General features: G+C 43.7%; 1 protein-coding gene across 1 annotated transcript; it reads right to left on the bottom strand.

Annotated features, from left to right (window-relative positions):
* Positions 1-1,000: 1,000 nt before the first annotated feature.
* On the bottom strand, positions 1,001-6,722 carry tnfsf13b (TNF superfamily member 13b). Its single transcript, XM_056289927.1, has 6 exons — positions 6,330-6,722; positions 5,416-5,530; positions 4,509-4,565; positions 3,574-3,698; positions 2,301-2,451; positions 1,001-1,804 (listed from the first exon to the last, which is right to left on the bottom strand). The coding sequence occupies exons 1-6, from the start codon at positions 6,678-6,680 to the stop codon at positions 1,692-1,694; spliced, it is 912 nt and encodes a 303-aa protein (XP_056145902.1). The 5' UTR covers positions 6,681-6,722; the 3' UTR covers positions 1,001-1,691.
* Between the last annotated feature and the right edge of the window lie 10,557 nt (positions 6,723-17,279).

Below are 17,279 nucleotides of genomic sequence, written 5' to 3'. Positions count from 1 at the left end.
AACATTATTTCCTGACTGAACACTTAGCATTGACATTCATTCAAGAGAAATGCTTTTGCAGCGGTTCAACCTAGCTAAAGTTAGCTCGTCTGAATCGTGTTTTTAGCTAGCCGACGACGCGGAAAATTAAGCCGACACATCGGAAACACTTAAAACTGTTTTTTAACCAAAACGGTGACTTGTTTGAGCAGGTTAAAGTGTAAGCAGTAAGATGTCTTACTTGTGTCCCCGAGAGCGGCGAAATCTTCCCTCAAATGGAATCGCACGGGCAAGGCAATACATACTAGGGAGAGGCTACAAGAGTATTGGAGCGACCCTCTACTGTTGGGAGTGCTGATTGGCGGAGTCGGTCTATCAGCGCCCTGCTCTCTGCCAATCACGGGAAGGCATGTTACGTTGGTCAGCGTGCGTGCCTGTGATTGGAGCAGAAGGCTGGCCCGCTGTTTTTTTGTTTTTTGCGTGAGTGAAGAGACGACCGGACGTGACGACGTGAGTGGTTGAGGTAATGGCGGTTTGTACGGTATGGCGGTGGCTGACAACAGACGAGAATAAAGACGTCGTTCGGTTGTAAGTTTTGTAAGACGTAGTTCGGTTTGTAAGTTACGAAATATGTAACCGAACGACGTCTTTATTCTCGGCTGTTGTCGGCCACAACCACGCCGTACAGCCCGCCATTAACTCGGAACAAACTCATTGGTCGTCATACCACCCCGGTCCAACCACAGGCACGCACGCTGACCGACAGCATTCCCGTGATTGGTAGAGAGCAGGGGGTTGACAGACCGATCCGCTAATCAGCACTCCCAACAGTAGTGGGTCGCTACAATAGTGTTAGGGGTGGTGGGGGGCTGGCGTTCGTCTGATACTTTCTGGAGCTGTTCTTTATTAATACTTCTTTATGGAGAATGGGTTGTCGAGCTGTCTCCCTCTAGTGGTCGAATGAAGAACAACGACGTCCACCCATGTTCCAAAGAATGTCAGCCTTGGTAAATGATTTGTCACTTTATTGTGATTTTTTTATATCAGAAAAAATAAAAAGTAAAACAGGCAACTGAAATCATGATGAAGCATTCATACAAAAATATATTTGCAAGCAACTTCCTTTTTCTGTTCTAACAGCTATAAAACGATCACCGTACCTACTGATAATTAATCAATACATCCAGTTACGTTGGACAAGCAATGTCTCTTACATTTCAAACCAGTCACACGTCTCTTGTTAAAAAGTCTCTCTTGTATGACAGTTTTTCTTCGTTTCGACCAAAAAAAAACAAACAACAACAACAACAACAAAACAAACGACCTTGAAGCCACTTACCTGAAAGATTGTGGGGCAATTTGCAATATTTTAAGTTCATTTGCAGTAGAAATGTGACATTTTCTAAATGTTTTGGATAACGGGGGTATGACAGTGTATGTGCAAGGTTGAAGTCATTGCCTTTCACTCCGCTTCACATCCACCCCAGTCTGAACAAGCTACACAGAATGCACAGGTAACCATTATTAACAGGATCAGGAGTCTGTATTTCATCCAGTTCCAGGACAGCTGCTCGGGCATCAAATTAAGATTGGATCGCCAGCTGTGTGCCTTGCGCCTCATAGCTTTCCCAGAATGGGACCAAACTCCCACGACAATGCTCCCAAAATGAAGGCCCAGCTACTACAGGTCCCAAGCAAGCTGAATATACAATTCAAGCCAGTTTGACAGCCCCCAAGAAGGTGGCATCTCCATACAGAGACACGTTAGCTGCTGAACGGGGGATCAGCAGCTCGATGTGGTCCCCAATCTCCAGCTTCACAATACCTGTGTGAGGGGTTCAAAAAATTACTAGGGACTTAAAAGTGATGGATTTTTTGTTGTTGTTTTTTTTTTGAACACATAAGATCGAACCCCTACAATAATCTCTTAATAATTGTCATAACAACAACAATAAAAATAAGTCATTGTCTTCCTCATCATCGTCACAAAAGTTTCATCTTATCTGTTCTTATTTACAATTCACATTGTGGACGTAAAACATTTGTGTGTTTGAGAAAGCTTTTTATCTTCATTGCTAGGAACTTCTGCCACTGTGCTATATACTGTTACCCTGCATTTGACAAATAAACTTTTGAGTTGGTTTGATGAACGGATTTGATATGAAAACATGCACATGCACAAACACACACACACACACACACACACACACACAGAATTTAGAGTGGGACTACGTGAGTGGAAAAAGCACATCATTTCATCTAATAAACAGCTGTAATAAATATTTTAAACAAGAAAAAAAGCGAGGTAAAAACAGGCTCACCTCCAGTGTAGCAGGTGTTGTAAGGACAGGCAGGGTTCATGTTCTGGATGCAGCGGAACAGGATGACATACTGGGGTTCATCTCCTACCACGTTTCTCTTCTTCCTGATCACCACATGACCCATGGCATAGGTGTGGTCCATGTAGTACACCTGACCACAGGCGGAGGCGGAGAATTAATCCATCATCTAAGTCTGACCATGACATAGACATTAAAGCTACGCCCCTGAAGGTGTTTTTTGCCAAACTTACTGACATCAGTGGCGATACTGGTAATAGCATCTGTGTTTGACCGATCCAATTCCCTGAGATCCATTTGATATTAAACAATCACCAGTGCGGTTGTGTTAGCCACCTTTACAACCAACAAACAAAAAACCATCGCTGAACCTGAGTTTTAATTGTTCATGACGTACTACCTGTTGGCATAGTAGGTCTTTATATGAGCCTCAACTGTCATATCTGCTTGTTAAACACAATGCCTTTGCTTCCTCACACTCGCCACAACCTGCCTTCCTCTTTTACACTTGGCTGTTACGGCAAAGGTGTAAAAAACATGGTTAGGCCATCCCAGCTCCCTCCCAGGAAGTCCCACCCAACAATAACCATTAAATAGATAAAACCAAATTTTAACACATTTTAGTTGGTTTCAAGCTACCGAACATGAGCTGGAAATATGGATAAACTCCATTTTATCCTGCGCTGGTCCGAGACGTATTTTTACTGCATCTTATTAATTAATTTATCCTATTCAATTCATTGTATTTTGATTATTATTTTGCATAAATAATCATTAGATCTACGTAGTGGCAGTATGGATGTCAGATGTGTGTATGAATGCAAATGGCAACCTTGTCATCCAAGCCACACGTCTCCACGGAAACGGATAACAAGATCTGAACCTTAACGTTAACCTTGAAACTCTTCATGATTTTGATATTTGGTGTCGTAATACTTTTTTGTCTGTTGTCGTAAATACCTCATCAGTAGAAAAGATCAAGAGGGGCATTTGCTTGCATCTGATTCTTCAGGATCGTAGCGTTAATGTATTCTACAATATCTGTAACAGGTATTATGAAGCTGAGAAAAAATGTGTTATTTATTTCATCTACATGCGACTTATAGTATCAACCGATTCAAAGCATGGTTGAGAATGCTTCCTTTTCTGATCTATGGAGTCATGCTTTTCCACAAAGTTAGGTCCGAGTGCTAGCGCGTGAGCCAGCAGCGCCCTCCTCCGGCGGCACTGTGTAATGACAAGCAAATGAACCCACCTGACTGTAGACAAAGTAGAATCCCTCCTCTCTGACCAGCATGATGTTGTTCTCTACTTCCAGGGCAAAACCCCTCCTTAACCCCTGCTGCCAGGGGATGGCTGTGTGCGGCTCCAAGGCAAACTCTGCAGCACAGGACATCAAGTCAAACCACCCATCACAGATCCTCCGTCCCAACACAGCCAACAAACACCAGCTCAGCAAGCCAGTTTAGCTTGTCTTAGGTCCCATAATGCAGTAGTATTCTCTCACCCGACTGGTAGGTGATATGGTCTAATGAAAGCGTACTTGTACTTGTTTCAGGATTATAATACTTTTTATGGGTTTTTTTTTTTTGCTAATCAGGGCAAGATTTGAGATCATCTTTCTTTTTAAATGATAAATACCTTGAAACAAGGCCTATTATCATCAAGCAAGCACACTTTCTTCAAGCAAGCAATAGTACCTGCCGGTGGGGCAAAACATTTTTTTTTCCGGATAGCAACATCCTGACATAAGTATTTTGAGACTTTACAACAAGATAAAACCCCTTAATATTGTCTCTTCTTGCAGTGAAGAGTAAGTGCATTCACAGGGGCTATGTGAGACGTTGCTCTCCTGTGTTTGCTTGTCTCGGGTATTTCGATTAGATAGCTGTTATTCACATTGTGGGGTGATAGAGGGGAGCGTTAGGCTAGAAATTACACACATCCTCTTTAAAAACGAATCAGTTTCTTATTGTCTGGTGTTTTTGTATGCAGGTTTAACATATAGGTGAGGTCCTGATACAGAATATAGGATGTTTCACACCGGGAGGGCAGAATGAAATACTGTGGACAACACGATGAAGTCTACCAATGCAACCCTTCACACAACTTCATTCAAACTGGCTGGAAAACCAAACTGAAAATGATGACTCCAACCTTACGTTGGGAGCGTGTGTAGAGGTACAGTACCTTTTGAGAAGGTTTCTCTGTTGCTGTCCGCCATCATCTGTATGCTCGGCTGCAAAACTGGGACAAAACATACATGTTCACTTCAGAATATGACTTTTGCTTTTTTTTTATGGCTGCTTCTAAATGACCGGCTGTCTTCTCTCCAACGCCCCCTCCCGCATCACTTCTCTGAATAGCTTGCATGACTTTGAAACTGGGACTACAAACCCTTCTTGTTCCGTTTGCAACACCGGCATGCATGCCCGGCGGCCTGTGGTGTGCACAATGTGCAATGCAGAAGTCTGAAGATGAAGTAAAACACGATAGAGCAACAGTCATTTTTTACAATGACTTGGGGGGGGGGGTTGGATGGCAACAGTTACGAGACCACACTTAACTGATACATGAATCAGGTTTTTTTTAACACATTTTGGTATTGCTCAATCATGGTGTTGCTCAATTATGTCACAATGAAAATAAACTTCTAAGGGATGGGGAAAAAAATGAAGCTTCAAACTCACAGGAGCGGGTTTTTGGCAGATGATTATCGTAAGCAAAAGATGTGTCACGATAATGATAAAGTCACGATGATCAAATCTTATCATTTGGCAACTTTATGATATTTCTCCCAATCTTGTGTTTGTATAACGGGCGATGGAAATGAGACGGAGGACGAAAGAGAAATTTGGAGCCAATAAATTAATGAATAAATAAAACGCCGAGAACTTTGCAACAAACTGTTCTATGTTGTATGACCAAAACCGTATATTTTTTTACATGACTTTTAGATACATTTTGATAATGTGATTATTATGGTACATCTATGTAGGCTGCCACCTCCTACTTGTACAATGGACACAATACACACCAAGCTAATACTGATTTAGGTTTGTATGGTGTATAATGTGTGTCGCGTGTCTTACAGTACCTGTATTTTCTGCTGTGGCCATTCTCCTTTTTCTTGGCCGTGGGAGGACCAGCGGAGAGTCGGGCTGGTCCGGAGGCGTCAGTCGGACTCTCCTGTTACTCATCTCCTCCAAGTTCTGCAGAAACGTTAGGGCAAGGTCTTCAGAAACAACGGCACCTCCAGATTTCTGTGGTGTAAAAACACATTTCCAGGACCCTGTGGGCATCTGGTAAGGTAGGTGCTGTAGCCCCCACTGGATATTACATATTTTAGCATGGCACTATATTGTAAATATTGTGATTTGATGTCTTTTTTTAAAGGCTTGGTCTACAGTAGAATTTGAAAACTACAATATTTCAAGGAAACATAATACAACAAAAATGCATTATCTTAAGCCTCGTGTGTAACAAAAGCTTGAGGCATGAGTGATGCTTCCCACAGTAAAACATTCACACTATTCAAATTCAAACTTTCAGAGATGTGGAAGTTATTACATTAAAACCCATTCACAACATCTATGCATTGTGATTCAGGGAAAATGCAACAATATCAAAATTGCAATGCAATTTTATTATTCTAAAAATGTTTATTCAATATTTTAATGATCGACTTTTACCTCACACCCATTGTATGTGAGGATTTTCAAGTTCCAGGAATGGCTGAGTCGACCCGCTAAGGGGCCCTGGGACGACAATGTGCCACGGGCCCCTACCAACCTAATCAGTTGTCCACCCCCTGTACACTACATGTGCAGACTAGATACGGGTCCCCTTAAAGCCCCTATCAATTAATTTGATAGTGTTTAAATGGTGCACATTGCAAAACCAATTCATATTCAATCAAATTACCACAAAACAACCGACACACGGAGAAGCCTCGGGGTCGTCAGTAATCTAGCCTTAGTTCCGGGTATAGTATTTGCTGCTGTCTCTCACCTGGCCTCTGTGTCTGGGCTCTTGCTGCTGATCTCTCCAGTGACACGCATTGGATCTGAGTTCCTCCACTTCAGTCCTGAGGGCCAACAGCTGGTACAAGGACATGGCTGAAAGGGAGGAGGAGGTGACAGCGGCCAGGGTCAGCAGCATGACGGGCCAGGACAGCCTCCTGTCACCGGGCCTCGGTTTAATCCCTGCTTTGGCACCTCCAGGCACGCTCATTGCCGGCTCCAGGCTGTCAGCCGAGGCGTCACTCCAGCAGCATGGCCGAGTCCACCTCCGTATTACAGACACTGTCAAGGGGTTTCCAGATCCCTTATTTTTCTGTGCCAAAATAATTCTGTGGCTCATCCAAGTTATTTCTATTTCTTTTTTCCCACCAAAAATCACCGAAATTCTCTCGCTCACTTTCAAGAAATTCCCCTCACTTTCATTTCTGTCTCGCTTTCGTCACAGCTCTGGGTGACTGCGCACTCTGAATACAGGCGGCAACAAGTACTAAGAAGCCCAGCAGCTTCCCCTCCAATTTTCCGCTTAGCTAACCGCACCTACCGCTTCCTGCTTGACCCTGATGCCAAACCTCTCTCCCCGTCTTCATCTCACTACTTCCAAATAGATGAAGCTTTTTTTCCTCCTTACATTCCAACAGATAAACCCCAAAGTCCAGCTGGACACAATACCAGGGTGTTTCAATAGTGCCTACAAAAATATGAGCGCAATATTAAGGGAGGAGGAGGTGTGTGTTTGTAAGAACCAATTTTGCGTTTTTAACCATCAGAGCGAGGACATGTTTTATTGCATCGCGAGCACATTATGACCGGCGTTATCTTCCTTATGGATCTATTTTAGGGTTAGGATTGGGGTTTAGGATCAAGGTTAGAATTGGGATGAGGTTAAAGTTAGGGTAAGGGTTAAAGTTAGGGATGTAGTTCTGATGGTTAAGGGCTAGGGAATGAATGCAGTCAATGAGGGGTTCTCACAAAGACAGAAGTACAAGAATATGTGTGTGTGTGTGCACGTGCGTGCGTGCGTGCGTGCACGGGCAGCGTAAAAGTCTGCAGACGAACATTATCGAAGATGCCATTATATGAGAATTAGGTCGGCTACAGAGGGCATGCATACTGAAAAGGGAAGTGCGTAATTTACACTCATTTCAGACAGCAACAAAACAAACAGCACATTTCCAGGATTGGGAAAGTGAAGTGGTTGCTAATCTTATCCGCAGCAGACTTTCATTGAAGCACTTGGAACCGCACGTTCTGCCTAAACGAACAAGAACCCAAACATGACAGCTGAATTTAATGTACTGATTTTATTGCATGTTACTGTACAGAAAATTTCAAGTGAAAATGTGTGCTTAGAAAAGAAGAGTTGTTGACAAAGGTTGTAAAAAGAAAGGGACGTGTTCACTGGCATATGGAAACGTGTAAAAAAAATGCCAGTTTTAAACTGGAGGAGATACGGGGGCAACAGTTCAAAATTTTGGCTGCTCAGCAATCGAAATCAGTTCCAAGAAATCTCCTGTATGAGTTCATTCTGCTATCTGACCCACCATGACACATTTTTCTGTCATTTGAGAGCGCCTCAAGATGGGCTGACATGGCACTGCGGTTGACATCTCAAGATGGGCTGACATGGCACTGCAGTTGTATGCAGATCATATCAAAACACTGCGGTGAATCTCTGTGACGATGCACCAGATTCGGATATGTCAACTTACAAAATGCAAATCATGCTATGACTTATCTCCCCACACTTCTTTAACAAACACAGAGTTCGCGCCATTCAGAGACATGTTAGCAAAGAAATGGGCTTACAGTTTATTTGGAGCATAACCGGCAAACTGGTTTTCCTCAAGAAAAAAAAAGTAGAACAAGACACATTCTATTCGTTTCAGTTAATTAACACCTCGGCCTGAATAATGAACGATATAGTATCTGGCTAGAGCAAAACCACCGTATGCTATCAGGAAAGAGTTATCAGATAAGGTTTAAGGTCAATCCACAAGAACAGGCCATCAGCCGAGCAACGTCTGGTTACGCCACCCTTCCAGCAATGGAGAGTGAGATGGTGCAGCGCAAGGTAGCGAGTTTCCCCCAAAAATGGTCTGACACCTGAACTGATGATTTTAGATTTACTGGAAATCCCAAAACCAATGTAAGAGCGAGTTACAAAAACGCAAACAATATGTTAGCGAGCATCACCATAGCCTAACAGCAGCTCACATTAACGACCGAGGTTTCACTCCTACCTAAAACGACCATGGGCGGTCCAAATGGTTTTGAAACTCTATATTCTGTCAAGACAAATACCCAGTTGAGACGTTAATGCATTGCATATGTTAGTATGTCTGATACCAAAATTAACATTTTAACAACTATAATACTCTTTTTAAACAATTTAAACTCCAGAGACATGGTCGAACTTGAGTAGCAAAATTGCGGTGATTTTGACCGCCACGGTTTCGAATTCTATATTCTGTCAAGATAAATACCCAATTGAGATATTAGAGCATTGCATGTGTTAGTATGTCTGTTAAGAAACTAGCTGACACTAAAATGAACATTTTAACAACATTTAATACTATTTTTCAAACAATTTAAAATGGCCGCTGTCCAACGCCTGTAAATACTGTAACGCCTCTGTGGTAGTCATGGTGCGTCTGTAACCAGACATGTTGGCAACAATCAAAAATCAAGTTTAGACTATTTCTCTGCACTGGAGAAGGCTAGTGTAACCGGTTATCTTTTCGCCCGGTGCGGGATTCGATACGAGGTGTACTGCACCATGCAGTATGCATGCATCAATTTTGCGTCTTACTTCAGTGGGTGGTGTGGCACGCTCTCTTATTTCATTGTGAGCTCTCCCGAATTCCTCCTTTCCCTTTTCAATGTCATCTGCCATTGTAACCGGTTCTGTTTCTGATGTGCCTTTCTTTAAATTTTCTTTGGAAGCTCTGATTTCACATTTCAATTATTCGTACAGCATAAGCAGCCTTTTTTCTTTTACTCAGTTAGGCCAGTATTTTCTCTGTTGGCATACTAGTGTAATCGGTTATTTTCTTGCCCGGTGCGGGATTCGATACAGGTGTACTGCACCACAAGGCGACATCACTAACCGCTCGGCTAAAGGGTCAGACCCGTTAGCTAGGGGCTAACGTGTCTTATTAGTAGTTTACAGTCGTCACCCTCCCCGGAAGCGCGCCCTCGCGCTTTTGTTATTCCCGCGCTCCGAAGAGACTTCTGAGGATCTGCACACTTCCGGATCCCACCGCTGCTGCCACCAATGTAACCGGTTATTTTCTTGCCCGGTGCGGGATTCGATTCGAGGTGTACTGCACCACAAGGCGACATCACTAACCGCTCGGCTAAAGTGTCAGACCCGTTAGCTAGGGGGCTAACGTGTCTTGTTAGTAGTTTACATTAGTTTTTCTTTTCTTTGCCCTAAGACAGCGTAATGAAATTCGCGAAGGAAATGACGCGACCAAAACACGTCATAAACAGTTACGTGACGCGCACGATCACACGCAAATTACGAGCGGTCATTTTGACCGGTCATGGTCGTTTCAGATAGATCATAACCTTTTTTTGTGCAACTGATTTAAAACTTGTGTTAAATGCAAATATATGCAATTTTAAGAGAATTCAGGGAGCGGCAGGTCTGTATCTTTTTCTTTCTTTTTTTTTTTTTACAAAGTTATTAAACTTTCTAAATACTCAATTAAACGAACGGTAAGAAAGAGTTCTTGTAGTTCAAAATGAATTTAAGACACAAACCATATGTTAATATTACAGTATTACAACGAATACCAACCTTGTGCCTCTCCGGGGGGTGGGGTGGGTGCTAATACATTAAACGTTTCACTGTATGTGCTTTCGTTTCACCCTTTTTCTTTTCGCTCGCTCGCGGTAGGAACTAGGCAAATAGCAGCGAGTAGTTTTCAAAATAATAGCCCCTCTGGTCAAAACAGGAATAAAGCTTAAAACAGGTAAACTATGTAATAAAAGCAACGGAAATTACCGTTCCAACAGGACTATCTTCTTTAGAGCTAAAACATAAATTGGGTTATTTACACTCCAACCAAAATTATGAATGTTACATATTAAACGACACAAACTATGAATAATTTTCACATTGAGTGACAAAATTCTTTTACAGTCATAAGCTCAAGGAGCCTCTAACAACAAGAAACCTCTAACAACTTCTGCACTGAACGCTCCCAAGTGAAAAGTTTACCAAGGTGCTCACCCTTCTTGTTCAGTCTCTTATCGCCTACTGAGATTTTAACCCTCCTTACAAGTCCATCTTTACCACTGACAGTCTCTAAGACCCATGTGATTCTCCATTCACCTCTGGGTGACAGTTCATCTGTGTCCATCACTATGTCACCCACTTGTAGATTTCTCATTGGCGAGTGCCAGTGCTGCCTTGCGGTGATCTTGTGAAGATACTCCCGTTTCCAGCAATTCCAGAACTGCTCTGCCAGATACTGTACACGGTGCTATCTTTTTGCTCCATACAAGTCCTCTCTTGGGAATATGCAAGGTGGAGGCAGCGCTGTGCTAGATTTCATGTTGATCAGATGACTCAGGGTGAGTGGTTCCAGTCTGTCAGGACTGTTTAAGTTATCCACTGTGAGGGGTCGACTGTTGACTATGGCCATGGCTTCACAGAGTAAAGTCCGTAGCTGTGGCAAACCGTCAGGGCCTTCTAGGCCTTCGGTGAAGGCCTAAGACGCCACAGAAAAAGGAAAACACTTTCATAAATGTAATTCAATCTTCTAATCAATCTGTTAATATCGCATTACATTTCGATTTCGACAACACATACGAATTCGGGAGGCTCTGCTTGCAGGCTCTCCGCAAAAAAAAAAAAATCATCCAATCAGCTTTTTCCCTCTGTTGAAACCGTGTGAGAAGACTCCTCCTGCCAGCGCCTTCGGCATCTCGAGTGAAGGTCTCCACTATCTAAATAAGTTAGGCGTTAATACTGGATTGATAGATTACTCAACCAATCAGATTTTGATGTGTAGCGGATGGGCATATTCTTTTATACTTGCCCAGCGTCATAGGGCCTTCGCTGCATACAGCCTACGTGACCGATTGTTCAGCCAATCAGCAGCAGCGCCTAGGTCTGTGGTTGAAACCATTGTGGTTGCATTCCGCAGCGCATCGCGGTAGTTGGTGGCTAATGTTAGCTAGCGTTTGTGTTTTTGATTTAGTTAGCTAAGCTAGCGAGCCATGAATGAGAATAATGTCTCAAAGAGAACTCATGAGTGATGTGGTGGCAGATTCATTAGTCACACCATTTTCAAGATGTATGTGCAGCATTTCACTTGTTTAGCTGTGACAGTCCTGGTTTCCACGGCATCTGCTGAAAGGACATTTTCAGCACTTAAGAATAGAAACATATTCCCGGAATACAACGGGACAGACACGACTCACAGCATTGGCCTCCATTGCCAAAGGACATTCTGATGGATTTAAAAGCCAAAGGAGTGCTCTATGACCGTGTGATCGAACGTTTCATCCAGAAAGAAAGGAGAATGGATTTTGTCTTCAAATAGACAACACTGGTGAGTCAAATGTATTTTTTTGTACAGTTAGTTGATTTGCTTAATGTTTGATTGTTTTTATGCTCAGCGGCCCAGCTGGGATGTGTTTGTTGAGTTTCTCGATAGCATAATATGCCAGCGGAATTACTTCCAGTAAGGCTGTACGTCACACCATGTCGCCACACGATATCGCTGTTGTGAAAGTGAAAAGTGTCAAATAATTTGATGATGGTAATGACTGTGATGATAACCACTTTTGCGACTAAAACGTTGTAGCGATATGACAGCTGTCTTTGGGTAATTATGAGGAGGTGACGTCTCACCGAAGGCCTAGGTCTGAAATGCACGGTCCGCTACTGGTCTGTAGTGAAGCGTCGTTGAGTCTGCCATGGGAAAATGATAGAGTGGATTTCAGAACACTCCTGAGAGTCTTTATCTGGTGCTCCCACACGTCACCTGCATGACTGGAGTGGGGGGGGGGTGTTCATGACAAAGTCACACTGCTTTTGTGACAGAAACATACTGAGTTAGTGCCTTGGTTCGAACTGGATTTGACGGACTGCAACTCGAAAAACAATGAAGCATCACAGGCCATTGATGAAGGTATCTGTGGACATATCCTCATCACAATATGGACGGCCCCTGAGCAAAAGCAGGTAAAGAGCGGGCCATATCGTTTACGTTGTTTGTTTCCCTCTGTAGTGACAAAAGGATTGAAGCAGTCCATACCGCAATATGTGAATGGTGGGGCGGGTTCTATGCATTCTGCTACTAGGTCACTCATTTTTTGGCTCTCTGGAGGTCTCCTGAGTCTATGACAAGTCACACACTGGTGGATGTATGAGGCAACTGCTCGGCTCACTCCAGGAATCAAATAGCCATTGGATCTGATTTGGTTTGTGGTGAAGCCTTTCCCCTGATGCTTTGTCATTTCCTGGTTGTGAGCTATTATCAGCTTCGTCACATGATGCTCTTGGGGATGACAATCAGCTGCTTAAAACAGTCAGCAAGGGATGAGTGGCAGAGTCTTCTTCCTACCTTGAGGATACTGTCTGTGTCTAGAAAAACATGAAGGTGGTGCAGTTTGTTGCAATGTGGTAGTTGACTTCCTTTATGTAACAACTTGATTTCTTTCTCACATCATGCTTGACTTTGCGGGTCTTTGATTATGACATGTTCCGCACTTTCCTGTTCACTCGCTGTAGAAGGCGCACGTGATTTGATTTTCTTAGTCAGTTTCAAAAGGGAGGCCATAGCCTTGTTGGCTCGGGATCGGTCGGCAAGACACATTGGTACTGTGATCTTTGTTTGCAGCATTTGTGCCCTTTTGATTTCTGGATCTCCTATGGATAGGTCTGGTACTACATCCTTTGGCGTAGGTATTTCTTTTTCCCAGAGGAACATGGGACCAGTGAACCAGTTGGATGTAAACAGTTCATTTGGTTTTTCCCCAGGATGCACCATCTGCTGGATTCTCATCCGAGGGGACGTAAAGCCATTGCTGGGGGCTTGTGCTATGGCGGCTCTTCTGGACCCGGTTGGCAACAAAGGTGTGAAAGCGCTGTACATCATTATTTATGTAGCCGTCTGAACTGTATGCTGAACTGTCTGAACTGTATGAGGACGCCCATTAGGTTGTTAATCATGTCTGGCCCTAGAGGAAGGTGTTTGTTGAGGCTTGTGCCACTGTACTTTGCAGCCGAACACGACACGCAGTTTTTCAGGCTTTTTAGGATGGTAGATGCCAGTGACTCTGTGACACAGGCAGAATCAAGGCACAGTGCTGAACAGTCAACAATTCTCCATCCCAAATCTGTAAGGATGGCATAGGGCTCGTTGTCTTTTCCTGCTAATACATGTCTGGGTGTTAGTGCTCTGGGACAGTTGTACTCAATTAGAAGTCCTACGTCACAGCTAAGGAGAGGTGGCATCCTATCGGTCATTGCTGTCAAGTCAGGCCATCATTTTGCTGTTTCGTGAGTGGGTATATGATCACAGTTCAGAGGAATGCAGTCTTTTGTATACAAAGGAGGAAGGTCGATGTGAATGCATGAATTGTAGCCTCTCATATGGAGTCCAGATACCCTTTCACTCTTCATGATCATGTTCTCTCCGAGTATAGTGGTAAGTTTCAGTTTCACAGGGTAAGCATCTACTTGTAATTCATTGCTTACCTCATTATCGATGAAGGTGCTGTCACTTTGAGTGTCTAATAATGCATAAACAAGCTGTTCCTTGGATGAGTTTGTAGCGGAGTACACCCATACAGGGACGATCATGGAAGTGCTGCATGACTGACCCCTTCTAGTGACGTTGAGTGCCATGGCTGCTGTGGTTTCGTTCACCGTATTTGAAGCTGTGTTCACAATGGATACAGGCCTTTCCCTACCGTCATGTCTTCTGTAGTTCTCATCATGGAGACAGGTAGGGTGCCTTCCTTTGCATACATCCCAATTGTGGCGGTGACAACATTCCTTGGCGCTATGACCTGTTTTCACACATCCGTAACACAGCTTATTGTCTTTCACATGTTTTCGTCGATCCTCAAGGGGCTTTTTCATGAAGTCTGGGCACTTGGTGAGTTGATGCTTGTCATCTTTGCACCACATGCGGGGGGGGGGTCTTGATTTTCCATTGCCTGATATTGATTTATCACTGTTTATGGCAGTTTGAGTGGTAAATACATTGGCTTTGTTTCCTTCTGTTTCCTTTGTGCTTCTTTTGGCATGGGATGAGTTAGATGAGTGAAGAGCACGCAGGGAGGTTGCATGCTATCTCGGCCTCAACTGACACAAATTTTGTGAAATCCTCAAAGACGGGAAACTCTCTACCTTCCACGAGGGTCACCGTGACCAGACGATTCCAACGGGATGCTAACCAATCAGGAACTTTCTGCATCAGCTTTTGGTTTTCTCTGCAGTCACTTAATATTTCTAGACCCTTCACAAGAAGCACTGCTTGCAGGCAGGCATTTAGAAAGTCCAAGAATGTTCTTAACCCTTCAGCATCTTTGGACTGTATTTTTGGCCATTTTGACAGCTTGTCCCTAAAAGCTCTTTGGATGACAAATGGCTGACCATAGCGTTGGTTGAGCTTATTCCATGCATCTTTGTATGCCTCATCATCGTTCCGATAAAAAGTGCCATCAAGGCATTTGTGAGCAGGGCCACTAACATATTTCTTTAGGTAATAAAGTTTATCAGCTGAAGAAATACCTTTTCGGTCTACGAACGACATGAATGAAGCCTTCCACTCAATGTAGTGGATTGGCTCTCCACTAAACACTGTGGGCACTGACATTGGAAATCTTTATGGCCATGTTCTCTTGGATCGCTTGGGCCAGATAGGACACGTCAGCAGGGGGCGCTGGTGTGACAATGTGAGTTTTTTGGTGGTATACAGGGGGATTTGAAGTGATCTGTCTGTTGTTCTGCTGTATGGACTGACTATCAGTTTCCTGTGTGATTTCTCTGTCGTAAGTCTTCAGTCTGGCCCGAGCAGCCTCCATATCCCTTTCTGCTTGTAGACGCTCTAATTCAGACCTCTGCATGTCTAATTCCTTCTTATGGTGTTCTTCCATTATTCTTATTTTTTCCTTTTGCTTTCTTTCTTCTTGCATTATTTTGTATTGAGCCTCCTTTGCGGCGAGTTCTGCGGCTGCCTCTGCCCTTTTTGCATCTACGCTCGTTGATTCAGAGTTGTGGCTGGCACCTGACTGAGAGGCAGCACCATATATGGAGTAAGCATAGTCATGGGCTAGTAAGCTGACGGAGGCGGTGTCTTTCTCATGCTCTGCATCAACATCTATTGCTGATAAGCGTTCATAGACTATTTTCATAATGTCGTTAGTTACAGCCTCGCATGCATCAATTTTGCGTCTTACTTCAGTGGGTGGTGTGGCACGCTCTCTTATTTCATTGTGAGCTCTCCCGAATTCCTCCTTTCCCTTTTCAATGTCATCTGCCATTGTAACCGGTTCTGTTTCTGATGTGCCTTTCTTTAAATTTTCTTTGGAAGCTCTGATTTCACTTTTCAATTATTCGTACAGCATAAGCAGCCTTTTTTCTTTTACTCAGTTAGGCCAGTATTTTCTCTGTTGGCATACTAGTGTAATCGGTTATTTTCTTGCCCGGTGCGGGATTCGATACGGGTGTACTGCACCACAAGGCGACATCACTAACCGCTCGGCTAAAGGGTCAGACCCGTTAGCTAGGGGCTAACGTGTCTTATTAGTAGTTTACAGTCGTCACCCTCCCCGGAAGCGCGCCCTCGTGCTTTTGTTATTCCCGCGCTCCGAAGAGACTTCTGAGGATCTGCACACTTCCGGATCCCACCGCTGCCACCAATGTAACCGGTTATTTTCTTGCCCGGTGCGGGATTCGATTCGGGGTGTACTGCACCACAAGGCGACATCACTAACCGCTCGGCTAAAGGGTCAGACCCGTTAGCTAGGGGGCTAACGTGTCTTATTAGTAGTTTACACTAGGAAGTCCCGAATGACGTGGCAATGTTAACCCATCGGCGTCATCCATTTTGTGTTGAAGCTCGGCTAGTTTTTTTCTTTTCTTACATTCAATTCCGGCCTCGGCATGCCTTCATATTCCTCTTGATGCAGTAAGCCTCGGCTTTCTTGTATTTCTGTTTGTAGCGTTATGTATCTCTTCCTTTATGCCACCAATTTGAGCGTAGTTGTATCCCTGACCGTCTCTGTGCTGACCATCACGCTAGGTGCCGCAACTCACTGCAGGCAAAGCGGTTACCGCAGCGTGTCCCTCCGAAAGATGGTCCGACACGTGAACTGATGACTTTAGCTTTATTAGAAATCCCAGAACCAACGTAAGAGCTAGTTACAAAAACACTCGCTGATATGTTAGCGAGCATTGCCATAGCCTAACACTAGCTTACATTAAGCTAACGCTAACTCAATTGAACGAACGGTAAGAAAGAGTTCTTATCGTTCAAAACTACTTTAATATTGACATATGGTTTGTGTCTTACAGTATTACAACGAATACTAACCTTGTGCCTCTTGGGGTGGGGTGGGGGTGGGTGCCCGGGGGGGTGGGGGTGGGTGGGTGCGCGTACATTAAACGTTTCATTGTCTGTGCTTTCGTTTCACCGTTTTCTCTCGCTCGCGGCAGGAACTAGGTAAGCGTCAGCGAGTAGTTTTCAAAATAAAAGCCCCTCTAGTCAAAACAGGAAATAAGACACTATAAGCTTAAAACAGGTAAAACACGCAATAAAAGCAACGGGCATAACTGTTCAACCGGACTATTTCTTCTTTAGAGCTAAAACATAAACTGGGTTATTTACACACAAGGCCAGTTTCGGTCTCCACACTCGGCATTAAATGTTTAAAAAGGATGGGGGGAAAAAACAGACATGAAATGGATGAT

The sequence above is a fragment of the Lampris incognitus genome, chromosome 11 (assembly GCF_029633865.1).
Source record: "Lampris incognitus isolate fLamInc1 chromosome 11, fLamInc1.hap2, whole genome shotgun sequence".
Lineage (NCBI taxonomy): Eukaryota > Metazoa > Chordata > Actinopteri > Lampriformes > Lampridae > Lampris > Lampris incognitus.
This window is presented reverse-complemented; position numbering and strand designations above follow the sequence as displayed.

Excerpts from the sequence above, each read along its gene's own strand:
- tnfsf13b (XM_056289927.1), bottom strand. The coding sequence starts at position 6,680 with ATGAGCCACAGAATTATTTTGGCACAGAAAAATAAGGGATCTGGAAAC. Across the intron at positions 5,531-6,329 it reads AGCCCAGACACAGAGGCCAG|AACTTGGAGGAGATGAGTAA; the intron begins GTGAGAGACAGC and ends ACGTTTCTGCAG. Across the intron at positions 1,805-2,300 it reads CAACACCTGCTACACTGGAG|GTATTGTGAAGCTGGAGATT; the intron begins GTGAGCCTGTTT and ends CCCCTCACACAG.